This window comes from Erinaceus europaeus, chromosome 14 (genome assembly GCF_950295315.1).
Source record: "Erinaceus europaeus chromosome 14, mEriEur2.1, whole genome shotgun sequence".
Taxonomy (NCBI): Eukaryota; Metazoa; Chordata; class Mammalia; order Eulipotyphla; family Erinaceidae; genus Erinaceus; species Erinaceus europaeus.
In genome coordinates, this window is record NC_080175.1 from 10,052,091 (window position 1) to 10,068,839 (window position 16,749).

Sequence of the window (16,749 nt, forward strand, 5' to 3'; positions counted from 1 at the left end):
GCATTTCAACACATCACCTATGTCTGAGCAAGCAGCACTCAGAGAAATGCTTTCCTGGTCAAATCAATCAAATTAAAACCCAGTTGTATCAAAACAAGTGATTAAAAAATAATAAGACCGGGTTTTTAATAACAGAAAACATAAACTTGAGACCCTAAACTGAGAAAATCCTAATGGAAGCAAATGATGAAATCCAAAAAATGTGGGGACCAGGAATAAGAAGTGAAACAACAAACTCTGAAGTGGAGTTTATTAAATCTGTAAGAAGGCAATACAGAGTACTGCTCATAGCCAGATTTATGTAATTGGGATGGTGTCAAAGACTGAGCATTTCAAAAGCCTGGAACTGATCAAAGCTGGCACCTAATTATTACCTCAGTTTCCCAAAACAGCTGTTTTCAAAGCAGGGTGGGGGGTTGGAGGTATGGAGGTGATATTTCTGAGGCATAGTACCTTAGAAAAACTCTTAACACCTCAAGTTATACAGATAAATAGGTGAATACACTTGGCAAAGAATGTACCAAAGGGGGGGGGGGGGAGCAAATAGAATATTCAAGTACACATCGAATCAAAGCAAATCTTTGGTAAAAATTAAGCCAATAGCCCAAGAAGCAGAAGGGGTGAGGGGAGTCAAAATTCACTTTGAGTTTTAAAAAATAAAACCAAGTAAATCATCTCTTTTAGCATTCTTATTTTATAGGTGAGGAAATTGAAAAACAGACAATAAGTAACTTCCCAATGTCCAATTAAAGTCAATAAGGAAAATATGCAAAGTTGATGAAGAGCATCTGCATGAAAATACAAGTTCTTTCATATTTGATGGACCACATATGTTCGTAACGCTAAACGCACTGCTGGCCCGACGACATTGCAGGGCGTTGTATCTAATCAGGTTAACAGGAGAGCCAAAGAGGAAGGCAATGCAGGCTTCCTGCTGCTAGAATACAAGCTCCTTGAGGACAGGGTGCCTAGAGCTAGGTCAATGTTCACAGAACGCACACGTGTTTCCCGAAATAGGTTCTAGAGACAACAGCACTGCCTGTCTGCTCTGCATTGTTCTCTTTGGGGGTGAGCGATGCGAACGACTTAAGAAAACTTGAGAGGGAGAATAAAACAAGTGGGTGTTTGAACACAAACTGTGAAAATACGGCATTTTCCTTCCACTTCCTCCTCCCCCTCAAAAGCAAGACTGCCAAAGTCTTGAACAAAATCTACTGATTGAAAATACAGGCATGGCAAATAGCTTGAGTCGCTCTCTTTGAAAGTCATAGCATAAGGAAGTTTTAATGAGACCTTCAGGAATCATTCCAGAGATAGCACTTTGCTTTCCCAGGTCTCAAAAAAAAAAAAAGATTAAAATGAAGTCACGGCTCTTAGGGCTTAGTGGATTAATGTTGGTTTATTTTATTATTTTACTATCATTGTTATTATTTTTACCTCTGGAGTGCTGGGTTGAAACTGTATATGGTCCCTGTTCAATTTTTAGTGGGCACAAGTCCATGTTCAAAAACCAACACACATGTGGGAACTATTCCTGAGAAGTTGGGGCTGTGTGGTCAGAACTGGGACCAGATTGGCAGTGAGGGTGCCAGAGGCCAGGACACAGGTGCAGAAGTCTTCAAATCTGCATGTGTTTGAGTCATACCTAACTCTCAGGACTCTGGCTGTTATCACTTTGCATGAGCGTTAAAAAGAAAGAAAAGGAAAAAAAAAAAAAAAACATCATCACCAACTTACATAGTAAAAAAAAAAAAATCAAGTTATAACATAACAGCATTAACGATTTTACATCCTATTATTAAATGCTGTATTATTTCCTTAAATCTCATGCCAGAAACAAACCAGACACCCATTAAAGTGAGAGACACAGGGAGTTCTCTTTCCAGATCCCATTCAGAGTGTTCTGGTTCAGGTCCCTCTGCCTTGCCTCCTCCCTCACAGGAAAAATAAAAAGGCATTTAATTTCCAGGTACTAGAGTAAGCAGAATATTAGTCTGACTTATCACACCTTTTTGCCTACCCTGACACCACAGGAAGACAAGCTGTCAATACTTGTCTTCACCATCCAGAGTGAAAAGTGTTCATGCGCTGTGGTTTCCTGGGACTTCTAAATCAGCTGGTCACCTTTATCGCTCAGAATGGTTTTTCTAAAAAGCACTTGGGAATCTGCTGACGAGACTCAGCACCGTGCACTATATTAAATATCTTCCTTGCAATACACTGGTGTGGCTCAAGTCTCCCTCTTACAGTACCACATGTACAGCTGCGCTGGAAAAGGAAGCTATTAAATATATTAAAAAAACTAAAAATATTACCCATAAAGATACCTCATCAAATATGTGGTCCTCACTTATCCACAAAGAGAGAAAATGCTGGGAATTTAATAACATCTGAAAAGGCACTTTGAATGCAATAACATCACAAGTCCTGTTGATAACATTTAAAAGCATTTCCCCACAAATAAAGGGTTTAATCAATTTTACATAGTGGTCCGTGGAGAATTTCTCAAGGCAAACTACAATATTAGAGTACTGCGTGAAGCCACACTTACTCTGGCTGTGATGTGCCCCCAAAGAAAAGTCATCCTCAGACTACTTAGGTGCAGTCGGGCCTAAGCCCTTGGAAAGCTTGTATTTCTCAAGTCTGTAATCATCATTCGGTAACGTGAAAAGGAGGGTTCTACGATACTGAAAGTTTTCATTTTAAAACTCTACAATAGAGGAAGTTGGCGACTTGGAACAAAATTATCTAGTAATTACCAGTTTTCAAATTTTCCAAGAAACTAAACACTGCCTTACAGGTATCTGCTTTATTCAAGTAATTGATATATAATCACTTTTAGATGTTTAATAGACTTTTTTTCTCAAGATATTCTCCTTTATTAGTTGAAGTATTTACTACTTTTCCTCTTGAAGCTCCAGTATTTTTTATATCTCTACTCTTCTCCCCCACATATACTAAACCTAAGGTAAAGATCTGATTAAAAAAAAAAGTTTTTAGTAAACTTAAAAACTCCAAGCTAGAGAGGCTTGCAGGAAAATACATACAAAAAAAAAAAGAGCAAGACAGCTGTTTCAAAATGTAAGAAATTAACATGAACCCCTCAAAAGTTCTCATTTTTTAAAAAGCTATTTGAAAAGGACAAATACACTTTAGTTTTAACTAAAATACATACCAATGCTATTTTTAAAAACTGAAGTCTTATATACTGAAGTCTTATAAATTCATCCTGCATTTTGTTCACTCGTTAATTCCATCAACCTTAATGTTCACTCAGACTAGAAATACTCCTGAGATGAGAGTATGCACATCTCTGAAGCAAGCTTTTTTTTTCAGTTTAACAAGTGCTACTCTACTGTTGATTTCTACTTTTTAATTAGAATGTATCGATCCTAAACTTGAAAGCTGTTATTACAAAAACCATGTTTTCACTGAAGATGGGATCATTTCACCCCAAGCATTTAATCTCTGGCTCCAATCTGACAGCATTTAACATGGTCTAAGCTTCAGAAGTGCAGAGCTACTTCTAAAGTAAAAACATCAGCTCTGAGAGACGAAGGAGGCCAAGGGCAAAGTCTGTGTGTTCAAGAGTGTGGATACTTGTACAACTTTGCAAACTTTTCTCTCTAGACAACTTCAAGATGTACCCATCCTGAAAAATAAGTAAGTTAGCCTCAAGGCCAACTCTGTTTATAAGGCCGAAATAAAAGTCGTTGCTAAATAGTTGTTTTATTTTTTCGGCAGCTTCAGTCCATCGCTAAGATATAATATAGGGAAATTTAATTTTTCTGATGCTCCACTTTCTGGAAAACTGGAATGCTTAAAACTCTTAACAATTTACTTGTGTATTATTTTTGTTGGTCAACACTGTGATTCGGCGCTCTTACATCAGTGAGACAAGTCGCTTAAAATCTAGTGTAAAACATTCCACTATTTCCCATGCTTATGTCTAATTGAAATGTGAGTAACGGTTCATTAATGACACCATTTAAAAGATTTTGTTTACAAGGGCTATTTTTACTTCGTATCCATGCAAATATGGTGCTTACAACTGGATCATATGTCTGCAAGGAAGAAAAAAAAAATTTGCAGTAGGTGCACAAATAATTCCCAAGAACAGAAAATCCACGGAAAATTAAGTCAAAGCTCCCCGCCCCATTCGAAAGAAATGGCATTAACTTACTCTGTTTTCCTTCTTTGTTTGTCCTCAAAGATGTCATTGAGATTGATTGCCACCTGCCCTAAAAACTTATCCAGCCCCACCAGGGACCGGTGCATGACTATGAGGAAGAGGATGTATTTCTCTGGATTCCCCTGCATTAGCAAGCCAGGGAGCTCAAAAGAGGCCTCCTCCTTCCAGACTGGCTCCAGGGTTTTCTCGGCTACTGAGGTGGAGTATTTTTCCTTGCCCAGCTGAATGATCGTGTAGGTGTCATTGGTGCCACTTTTGCCTTTGGGCTTCAGATCTTTGGCCTGGAGCACTGTGACCTGCACGTGGGTTGGAAACCACTTTGGGGCTTGTTCGGACAGCATCATTCTGCCACCTTTTCCTCTGCACCCAGCTCACCAGCGTGGGCAGCACTCCTCCAGGGTGTGTGTGTGTGTGTGTGTGTGTTTGGGGGTGCGGGAGGCTAATTTCTTAATCACTCCATCCTTGGGGCACTTAACGGGGACCGGTGATCTCTGAGCAGTTCAACAACTTCCTTGGGGCTGCTGTCAAATCGTCCGGGGCGGCTCCGGGGGTGGGAGGGTGGCGGTGCCCTTCCCTCTGGGGGCGCCCCGGGGCCCAGCATCACCTGGCTCCGTCGCGCTCCGGCCACCCCTGGGGACGGGCCCCGGGCGGCGGCGGGCGGCGGGCGGCTGCCGGGCCTGCGGGCGGGTGAGGCCTGGCGGCCCGGGCCCTGCGCAGAGGGCGGCCCCCGTCCCCGGGCCCCGCGGGCTGGAGCTCGCCGCCGCTCCTGCCGCCCGGGCCGCCCGCGTCCTCCGCCCCGCCTGCCCGCCGCCCGCCGGCCGGGCCCCGCCGCTCCTCGGACCTCGCTAATACGAACCGCCGGCGGCCGGCGCGGCCTCGCTCCCTCCGCTCGCCTCTCCCGCCTCCTCCTCCCCCGCGCTCGGCTCCTCCTCTCGGGCGGGGGCGGGGGCGGGGCGCCCGGGGCCGGTGGAGGGGACCCGGGGGGCTGGGGACGGGGCCGCCCGGGCGCCGGCGGGCCGCGGGACTGACCGCGGCTGCCGGGCAGAGGACGCGGGGCTCGGCCTGGCCCGGCGGGCGGCTCCCGGCACCGGGCGGCGGCGGCACTTCCGGGTTGGCCTGCACGTAGAGCTCGAGGACGCAGAGGGGCGGGGCCGGGCGGGGCCGCGGGGTCAGAGGTCAGCGCCTCCCCGGTTGCCGTGGCGACCGGAGGCGCTGCGGCGGGAGTTCCTGGCCGCGCGGCTGCGGCTGCTGCTGCGCCCTGACAACACCCGGGAGCGCGCGGGGAGCGCTGGGGGTCCCCTGGCCCCGCTTGAGAGGAGGACTCGGGCCTGTTCTGCAGGATCCAAAGAGGGACCGATGGACCCATCTTTGGAAACTGCCTTGGTTGTGTCGTAGATGCTCAGTGTCATCCATCAATGGTGGTAGGCTGAGTTCATTTCCCCCTTTCACCTTAAACACTCTTGCCCCCAAGTCACCTTTCCACTCTTTCCTTTTTTTTTTTTTTTTTTTGAATTTCTGTATTGGGGGATTCAGGGTTTACGGTCGACAGTAAAATACAACCGTTTGTATGTGCATAACATATCCCAGTTTTCCACATAACAGTTCAACGCCCACTAGGTCCTCCTCTGCCATCCTGTTCCAGCACCTGAGCCCTCCCCCCACCCCCCAGAGTCTTTTACTTTGGTGCAATACACCACCTTTAAAAATATGTATATCTGTTTGCTTATATTTATTTTATTGTTCTTATATTTGATAGGACAGAGAGAAAATGAGAGGAAAGGGGAAGGTAAAAAGGAAGAGGGACACATGCAGCCCTGTTCCAATGCTTATGAAGCTTCTGCCCACAGGTGGGAATCAGGGACTTGAACCAGGGCCCTGCACTATGAATCCACTACTCCAGGATGCGGTCATCTTTTCCTTTCTATTCGATAGGACAGAGAGAAGAAGGGGAGAAAAAGAGGGAGAGAGAAAGATAGACACCTGCAGACCTGCTTTGAGGGTGGTGGAAGGGGGGATTCTAACTGGATCTTTTTGCTTAACCGGGTGCACCACCGCCACCCCCCACCTCCTTTTTTTCTTCTTTTTAAGAGGGAAAGCTGCCAGTTGCTTAGAATGGAAGAGACAAGAAAGAGAAAAAGGAAAGCAGATAAAAGATTTCAAAATTAATAATTTCAATTAATAATTGACCATGGGCGACCCTGGGTTGAAGTCTCTAGTCTGTCATCTGTCTATATGACCTTGATCAGGTCATTTCTTCGGAGTATTTTTCCACCAGTGAAAAGTTCCAACTTATCTAAGACCCCAAGGACACTCTATAGACTCAAGATCTAAAGGGAACCCTCCCTTCACCCCCCAATACATACACTTGGTAGACTATTTGACTGCAGAAACTGACCACAGCCACACCACTAATCCTGTTCTTTCAAGGATAAAAAAGGTGACAACATGCTTCACCAAGGGTCCCCTCTTCCTTGTGAGCAAGTTCTGGTGGGCACTAGCACTGTTGGAACAGAAAGTGTTTCTTCAGAGGAGAAAACAAAGTTATGCTAATACTAGTATTTTTCCAGACTGGCCTGATCTGGTGGGAAAGTTTGAGTAATGACTGAAGAATGGGATTCCTGGCTTGATGTCCTGGCTCTTCCAGATAGTCCATGAAAAGTTGGTGATGGCAACACTTCCTGAGGCAAGGAACTTAAATGGGGGGCTGGAGGAGGCTAGATTTCTAGTCCATAAATTGTTGATAATGTAGCAATTAAAGAGTTGGGGTAGATATTATGAGATAAAACATGTACATTTTCAAGTTTGGTGGATTATTGAATTCAGAATCTGCCTTTGCCCCACCCCCACCTCCTACTTTCTCTCCGTTGCAAGATACTGGTGTCTCCTCCTTTTACTGTGTTTATCTGTGTCCATGCTCTTTCTTCCCAAGGAAACCCTAAGCTCTGTGGACCACCAGTATTCCAGGAATTATCCCTTCATAGTGTTTAGCTTGCAGTAGGGGCTTGACTATTAAATGACTGAATGCCTCTAGTCCCTTTACAAGACTCATTTTGAAAGTAGAACAATAGAATGGTGTGCACTTCATTTTTAAAATTAGCCGCATAAGTGCGAGACGGTGCTTGCTGTTTTCAGGCACAGCTTAAAACCTCCATTTGAGGAGGACATTACGTTCTCCATGTTGTCTGTCTGTCTTTATGGGTTCAGGATACGAGCTGCAACACTTAAAATTCTAACGAACAAAGATCTTCTCACTAAATGTTATTTGAAAGGAATGAAGTAAAGTCTGATGTGTATTTGTGTCAAAAGAGAAAGCAGAGAGTTGCAAAGCCTTAGTGGGGGAGAGGATAACGTTATATGTTATTTTAATCTTAAGAAAGAAGATACCTCTCTGACTCTACAGGAAACCAACACAAACCCGAAAGACCACCCAGATCCTAGCGCATTCTCAGGGGCTCAGTGATACTCGATATTGTCTATAGGTTTCCCCTCATTTATCAGAAACTTCAAAAATGCTGGTGCTGCTCATATACAGTGGCAGGTAAAGTTCTCCATGAAGTAGCCACTGCATGGAGAGATGGTGAACTAATTTGATACCAACATCTTCAGGGAGCCAAAGGACACATGGATATTAAATGATTGCCGAGCTAGATGGCATGTGAAATGGAAATAATCTGGTTTTTGGTCATTCTAGTAAAAGTTTACTATACACTGTTACCAGGGAAGGGGGTGGGTGCATGCTCTTTTTATCTGTGAGAAACAGCCGATGTGGACCAGAGACATAGTCCACTGGGTAGGGCGAGTGACATGTCATGTGTGCAGCTCAGACTAGAACCCTGACACCACATAGGAGTACTGTGAAACTGGCAGAGCCCCCCTCTTGAAAAAACATACCAGAAGCAGTGAAATTGTACATAATTGGGGCCCTGACTCTAGAAAACAAAACAGAAAAAGAGCAAGAAAGTTAAAAGAGAAATGGAAAGAGAAAAAGAAGAACCAATAAATGAACGGAAGAATATATGAAAAAGGCCCTATGTGGAAAACAATATAATTGTCTTCCTATGTGTACAGATAGCATCTGTGTACAGGTGTCAAGTTTAAAGAAAGATGTCCTTACAGACTTTTACAGAGCCTTGGAATCGTCTGTGTTGGAATGTCAACCAGGATCTCCAGGGAGAAATAATATGGCACCTGTACTTCACACACACACTCACACACACACACACACACACACACACACACGCACACTCACACACATGCTCACACATACACACACACGCACGCACACACTCGCACTCACACACACACACACACACACTCACACATACTCACACACGCACGCACACACACACAGGCACGCACACTCACACACATGCTCACACATACTCACACACACACGCACGCACACACTCACACACACACATACACACACACATACACTCACACATACTCACACACACACACACACACGCACGCACACACTCGCACTCACACACACACACACTCACACACACACACACTACCATGAAAGCAAATTTAATTAAGTTCAGAATTTGTAGAAACTCCATATCTCTATTAGATGTTGCAATAAACAATAGGCAATTAATTACAACAGTGGATGTGTATTTCTTAAGAGCTTAAATTGTTTGGTAAGCTTTATTAATGATTACAAACTTGTTTACAAGTATCATTTCATTCATCTCTGATATATAGCCAGGGTAGAAGTTGGCAGCAGTAGTTCACAGCAACATAACAACATACTCTGACACAATTTAGGGAATCCTCTAAAGACCAGAACTGAACAACTGGAATTACCAACATCTCTTCCTGTAGCACCTGTGTTACTTTTGAGTTTTCCCCAGACCTGGCTTGAGCCAAATTATTTACTTTTACTATCTGGCAAGATCAAAAGTTATGACTTAATGTTTGTAGGCTAGGCTAGGGAAATAGTGTGTTTTTGCCCCAGAGGGAGCATACCCACAGTCCTCAAAATGAGCTAAATACAATCCAGAACTTCAGTGTAAAAATGAAGTGATTTCTTTCAAGAATTTTATTATTATTATTATTTGTATTAAGAGTGAAAATATCAGTTGGGTCAAGTACACGACTAAGTCATAGCAAAAACTAAGGTAGTTACATAAAGTCTGGGATCAAAATGGTTCTATTAAAATACACACAGCCCCATCTATAGAGTATTAAAGTTCTAAAAGTTATTTTTACAATTTTTTAGATAAAAAAAATGAACAGTAATTTTTAAAGAGAATAAGAATTTCAAGCATGAGGGTAATGGACCAGAACTGAAGAGGGTTCTTGAAAAAACTTTTCCATGACTAGTGATAAGCCCAGAAACATTTGATATGATTCCAATATCAAGCTTCGAAGAAAACATATCTTCAAGAAGGAAAAGATTGAAATTTCCCTCAAATAGTTCCAATGTCTGCTGCAGTCAATACCAACAGTTTGATCAGAAAGTAAAATGATAAGTAATGATTTTTCAGAGATGGAGGGTTTCACAGATGACAATAATTACTACATTCTACACCCCTAAGTCAAGTCCCCCAAGGAGCTTTCAAGTATCATGAAAGGCTTTTTCTGCCCTTTGTATATCCTCATCTCTGAGAACACAACCTGCAAATATATTGTTACACAATTATATTCTCCTAGCATTCAGATAGCCTGCTGGATCAAAAGTGTTACTGCTCCCATGTATGTATGTATGTATGTATGTATGTATGTGTGTGTATGTATGTGTGTATGCTTATTTTTAATGCCACCAGGGTTATTGCTAAGGCTCGGTACTGGCACTATGAATCCACAGCTCCTAGTAGCCATATTTTTTTTCTTTCTTTCTCTTTCTTTTTTCATTCTTTTTTTTTTTATTTGAAGGGACAGAGAGAAAATGAGAGAGAAGGGAAGATAGGGAGAGAGAAAGATATACACCTGCAGATATGTTTCACCGCTTTTGAAGTATCCTCCCTGCAGGTGGGGAGTAGGGGCTCAAACCCGGATCCTTGGGCATGGTGCTATCTGTGCTTAACTGAGTGTGCCACTGCCTGGCCCCCTTCCTACATAATTTATATAATAGATATTAATTACTGTCCAGGTGAGGGTTCAGAGACATAAGGACAACATAAGAAAACTTTTCCAAAGTATCACAACCTTCAAACTTCAGATCACACACACACACACACACACACTTTGAATATATATATATATTGCATAGATATATGGCAAAGCTCCAGAATTGTGGTGTTGTATACGCATAACTAGATATAATTATGTCAAAATTAGATATACATAAAATAAGATACATCCTGTCCAAAAAAATTAAAACTGAATTTTACAAGTCAATTTAAAATTATAATATCAATAAACTGGTAGCATGTGGGTTACTGGGGTGATTGCTCTGTTACATCGGTGGGCTGATGATTCATTGCCTCCTGGGATTGGGCTGTGTGTGGACCAGTCTTGTGATGCAAAGAAGCAGCAATGTGGTTGCTCATAGAGTATAAAGAGCTCTAGTCAGCAGACGCAGTCTTAATCCCAGATCCATTTCTTATTGGCTACATAGCTTTTAAGGAAGTATTTTTTCTGCTTTGGGTCTCTGTTTCTTTGTCTGTGAAATAAGAGCTGATATTGGAAATCACTAAAGCATTCCCTAGCATTAAATATTTCTGAGTATTATATGCACAGCACAAAAAAAAAAAAAAGCAAACTGCATTCTAATTATCTAATTGAATTTGGTCAATACACCAAAAACAGATTCCCATTTAATGGAATTCATTAATTAAGAATACTTTAATTCAAAAAAAAATCTTCAAGATGTCCTGAGAGTTCTCTCTCCAATTAACAATGATCATCACAGGAAGAAAGTAAATAAAACTTTTATTAACAAGTGCTGAATGAGGAAATCGACACTAGGAGTCCAAGACAGGGAAGAAAATTACCTATAAATACAAGTAGTTTTGAAAAGCCCCAGATTTCTATGAAAGCAATAAATAATCGCTTCTTTTCTGATTCCTTTTTGCCTTTTTAAAGTATAAATACATCCTGAGGAGGACTCAACGTCGTGAAGCCAAATACGTATTTGCACACAAGGTTGTTTATTGTCTATGTGTCTTTTAATTTCCCTTTCCTGGTGTCATACTATTAAATGGTGCTATTTTTGTTCCCTCAACAAAATCAACATGTGTTAATGCATAAAATGTGAATTGATTTACTGTAACTGTTACATGGTTCGGGGTCAGATGAATAAGCCAATTCAATCTTTCCTTCCTAAGCACCTTTAAATTGTTTCCAGTTTTTCTCTGATGTAAACATCGTTGCACAGACATTACTATCTGTCTCCCAAACACATGTGTGAGGACTACTCAGAGGAGCAAAGTCGTGTCTCATGTGGTCAGAGGATGATGAAATTATCTGAGTTTGTGAATGAGAGAACTCAGTCTTGAGTCTGCAACAAAGTTTGAGAATTTGAAATCTTTCTGGTCTTTGAACCCAGAAGAGTGGAGCTTCCTCTTCTAGAATTCTCAGTCCTTTATAGATACTAATAAATAATGAATAGCATAGGACATATTGCACATATAGTAAATACAGTATACATTACTATATATACATTATTATGTATGTTAACATGTATCGCCTATCTCAAATGCTATATTGGATAGGGTATAACAGACAATAGGTTGTGATGTGGCATAATATTATAATGTGTGATTGGTTACTATATAAAATATATTGAAACTAAATAATAACATGTAGGGTTACTGAAAGCAGGTTATTGGTATTGGAAGGTTTTGTGAGCACTTACATCATATATTTTCAAGCATCAGTCCTCACATCAATATGAGTCTCTGCAACCTTCCAAAACATTGTGATTTGTATGGATTTGTGTGGAGGGTGACAAGGAAGGGCCAAAGGAATGTTTATCGGCGCTACATACACATCATCTTTATACTTTGTAGATATATGTTGATATGTTTTCATATTCAGATAAAATACAAGATTGAGTTGTTTTGGTTTTGTTTTGTCTTTACTATGATTTCACAGCTCTGGATTCCATGTGTTATTCCTTCCTTCCTTCATCCCTTCCTTCCTTCTTTCCTTCTTTCCTTCCTTCCTTCATCTCTTTCTTTTTTCCTTTCTTTCTCCTTCTTTCCTTTCTTTCTTTTGTGATAGAAACAGAGACAGAGAAATACACCACAGCACCAAAGTTTCCTCCAATTTGGTGTGGAGTAAGCTTGAATCTGGGTCATACACACACAGAGGATCTTTTTAAACAAATAATAAGGGCTTAGAATTACTGTATTTCTGGAACTGATACACACATTCATTTGGAGACCATTAAGCTTCTGAACAGCTGGCAGTAGCACACTTGATGAAGCTAGTTTTCTCTAAGTGAAGTCGAGTGCTCTCTCCCTTTCTCCTTATTCCATCTATATTAAACAAAAGGGAAGAGTTTTTCGTGTACTTGATATATTTCATGTGCTTGGTAAAACAAAAAACAACCTAAAAACCCAGAGGGCTGGTATTTTGAGCCATAAATCTAATTCTTTTTTCCAGGGTCAAATTTTAAGCCATTTTCCTTAAGCCTGAAGTAGTTTTCAACCAACCTGAATAATGTTTTTAGAACATTTGAAGATCAGATAATAAAGCTATTTTTGGCTTACAACTGAGCACATATCTTGCACATGTCTGGAGTAGGTCACTTCCAGAGCATTTATAGGTTATGAAGTGGGGAAAGTTTACCGCCTATCTGTATTACAACTAGTTTCTAGTTGCTGGAATAATTGGTGGTGATCCACAGAGTCAAAACCAAACATTGTAGATCTGAAAGCTTGGCCTTGTAGATCTGAAAGAAATACCTGTTTTCTGGAAGCTTTGTAGTATAGTGGCAGGAGTATACTGTTGCTACGATGAGACCTCCAACCAATCAAAGGTGCCTGTGACCTTGAGTTGTTCCAATTCTTCGTCAGCAGTAGAGCAGTTTGAAAACTTCTTCTGTCTTCAAGCTTGGGTCTCTGGTTATTCAGAACAACTCCCCAGTAGACTCACATCAACGACAACTGTGTGTTACTGGAGCTGTTTACACAGGAAGATAAGTTATATGAGCTACGTAATTTATGTTACAACTATGCTTTTAGAACCTGAGTTCTAAACATTAGTTTTTCAAAAAACAAAACGTCCTCTTCAAAATCTTGATGGGCATTATATAAATGTCTAAGATAAAGCTTTGCCTTAATCACCTTGATCATACCTAGGCTTTTTGTTTTCTTTCTCTAAGTACACATAGACTTTGGAAAGGAAAGGAGACAGTCTTGTAAAAGTCAAATCTGGTATGCCCGGGCCCCTCAGAATCAAGAACTTTCAACATTTTATACAGCATAATTTTCTCCTAGTCCTTTGGATAAAAGTGCTCATTTGGCTGTTACTGAAAGGCCAGGTTTTGCCCCTTATACACTACTTATGCGGCCTTAGACAGATTATGCAAACTCTCTAAACTTAGAGCTATTCCTGTGCAAAATGGGCCGCCAGAGAGGTCTGGTACCACACTACCACAGAAGGTACCTGTTATTATTGAGTTGGTAATGTGATTCCATTTCTCTTTTGAAAAGTGTCCTTTTCTCTGAAGGCAATGGGTAGGTGATACAGGTGTTCTGGATTGTTCTTCACCAAGTAAGGATTCAGGTCTTTAGCTGCCGCCCCTCAGCCCCAGCCAGTGAGGGCAGACGACTGAAGCACTGATAGTCAGGCCAAGCCCATCATTACTAGACATTGCTTCTGATCCAAAATTAAAATAACCTTCTAATCAAATTTCAAACCTTCCTTTAAAACGTGATAAGAATTTCTGGATGGGGAGATACCATAATGTTTAGGTATGAGTTTCATGCCTGAGGCGCCAATGTCTCAGGTTCAATCCCCAGTCAAAGCTGAGCAGTGTTTGGTAAAATGAATAAATAAAAATGTAGTAACAATTTTTAGGTAATTATTTGTAACAATTTTATAATAACCAATTGAATTCTTGAGTTGCAAAATAAATTACACATATTTATTAATTTATTTAAACCAGTGCCCTCTTCCACTCTGGCTTGTGGTGGTGTGGAGGATTGAACCTGGGACCTCCAGGGCCTAAGGCATGAAAACCTTTTACAGAACCATTATGTTATCTCCCCCAACCTTTCTAATACTTTCTGTCTATAAAAAATGGCTCATTTAGAATCTTAATACATAATATACCAGATCATAGTAATATACTTTATTGTCACTTAAGAGAGAATTATGATGAATTTAAAAATCAAAAGTGTGATATCTACTCTTATAGTCAATGACATAAACATTCTATGATTAATCAACATTTTTCTGACAGCTAGGTTCAACTCTCATTTTAAGCATGCTTATTTTTTTTTTATTTAAGAAAGGATTAATGAACAAAACCATAAGGTAGGAGGGGTACAACTCCACACAATTCCCACCACCCCATCTCCATAACCCACCCCCTCCCCTGATAGCTTTCCCATTCTCTATCCCTCTGGGAGCATGGACCCAGGGTCATTGTGGGTTGCAGAAGGTAGAAGGTCTGGCTTCTGTAATTGCTTCCCTGCTGAACATGGGCGTTGACTGGTTGGTCCATACTCCCAGTCTGCCTCTCTCTTTCCCTTTCAGTCTCTGGGGAAACTGAGCTCCAGGACACATTGGTGGGGTCTTCAATCCAGGGAAGCCTGACCAGCATCCTGGTGACATCTGGAACCCGAGTAATGAAGCTGAAGGGTTGTCATTCCACTCGTGAAGTCTCTGGACACAGTCTGAGGTGAAGCATGTTGAGGTGGCAATCGTTGCGTTGGTTAGGTTGTGATCGATGGATGCAATATTACTTGGTATGGATTGGGAGATGCATACGGGAAAGTAGGCCCTATCCAAGGGTTCCAGGACTGGGGGAAGTAGAGGCTCTATAGTGGAGATGTGAGGTTCCTGCTGTCTTAGGGTTCAAAAAGACAATCGATAGTTAATGTTATCATCACATTATTTGTTAATTGGGTTAACTTTGAAAAGTCCTTTTGTTATGGTTTGCTGTACAGTATCCAGTATCTTGTATATAGCTGTGCTATTGGATGCTTAAGCATGCTTATATCTATTTTTAATAATGCTAATATTATCTACCATTCGGTGAGTGTACACTTCTCACTAATTTTTTTCCCACCTTGGCATAGAGAACCCAACCAGGCCCATAGCACAAGTTTTTTTTTTTAATTTTTATTTATTTATCTATTTATTCCTTTTGGTGCCCTTGTTGTTTTGTTGTTGTAGTTATTATTGATGTCATTGTTGTTGGATAGGACAGAGAGAAATGGAGAGAGGAGGGGAAGACAGAGAGCGGGAGAGAAAGCCAGACACCTGCAGACCTGCTTCACAGCCTATGAAGTGACTCCCTTGCAGGTGGGGAGCCGGGGGCTCGAACCGGGATCCTTCCGCTAGTCCTTGTGCTTAGTGCCACCTGCGCTTAACCCGCTGCGCTACCGCCCGACTCCCAGCACAAGTTTTTATAAACTTCCACATCCTACCTTCACTTTCTAAGCCACACCTATACCTGCTACCATTCCCATTTTTCTGTGCAACATCTATTTCCTTCCCCAATAGTATGGGAATCATGTGCTTGGGGAACATGTGTTCTGGTATGGTGCAGCACTGTCTGTATTCTCCCAGGTACTTCCTGTTAATTTCCTGGCCTCAACAAGATCAAGTTACCATCCACACAGATATCACCACTGGTTTTCCTGTTCTATCATATAGAAGGAAAGAAGCTCATGCACTGGGGTCTTCCTTGCTGGAGTTGCCCACATCAGGACATAGCAGGCAGCTCAGAAACCAAATCCTTCACAGCCTTTGAACAACTCTTGTACTTCAATTGGCTTTAAAGCATTATCACAGCATCCTTGATGCAATCCCAGTGCCTAACATTGCTTTAGTGAAAGTGCAGAGACAAGCAGGAAACAATTGATCTGTTTGTAAGTGATGGTACACTCAGGGAAACCTGAGCTGTGTTCCACATCTATAAGCCACAGAGGATTGAAATATTATCCTGAAGTTCATGCGCTGAAAATCAGCCACTTTTTGGGCCGGGTGGTGGGGGTGGGGTGGGGTGTAGGGAAGATAGCATAATGGTTATACAAGAGACTCTCTTGGTTGAGGCTCAGAGTCCCCAGGTTCAACAGCACCACTACAATTCAGAGCTGAGCAGTGCTTCAATGTCTTCTCTCTCTCTTTCTGTGTCTATTTCTCAATAAAAATTTTAAAAAGTATTTTAAAAAGAAAGAAAAATAGCCACATTTGACATCACTAAACACTCCTCCCTGGCCCCCCATGCCACCCCCCACCCCCTTCCCTCACCACTTTAATCACCAAATGACAAAATGTTGGCAGTCTGTCTCTGTGAGGCAAAGTAGGCTTTTCCTTTCGGGGACCATGACTCCCACACTAACTCAGCCTGCCAGTTATGCTGATTAGACATTTTTGGGGGGAGAGTAAAGCACAACCATGTATCTAAAACCATTTTGGAAATTGTA

The 16,749-nt window shown here is 41.7% G+C and overlaps 2 protein-coding genes across 3 annotated transcripts in view; both read right to left on the reverse strand.

Annotated features, from left to right (window-relative positions):
- The window catches only part of RAB11FIP2 (RAB11 family interacting protein 2), a 50,805-nt gene extending 46,261 nt beyond the window's left edge, over positions 1-4,544 (reverse strand). For both annotated transcript variants that reach the window (XM_007518463.3, XM_060171213.1), the window contains exon 1: positions 4,184-4,544. In XM_007518463.3, coding sequence (XP_007518525.1) covers positions 4,184-4,536 — 353 coding nt within the window. In that variant the 5' untranslated portion in view covers positions 4,537-4,544. The remainder of the gene's footprint in view (positions 1-4,183) is intronic.
- Positions 4,545-4,643: 99 nt separating this feature from the next.
- On the reverse strand, positions 4,644-5,558 carry LOC132532870 (basic salivary proline-rich protein 3-like). Its single transcript, XM_060172257.1, has one exon. The coding sequence runs from the start codon at positions 5,556-5,558 to the stop codon at positions 4,644-4,646; it is 915 nt and encodes a 304-aa protein (XP_060028240.1).
- Positions 5,559-16,749: the final 11,191 nt, after the last annotated feature.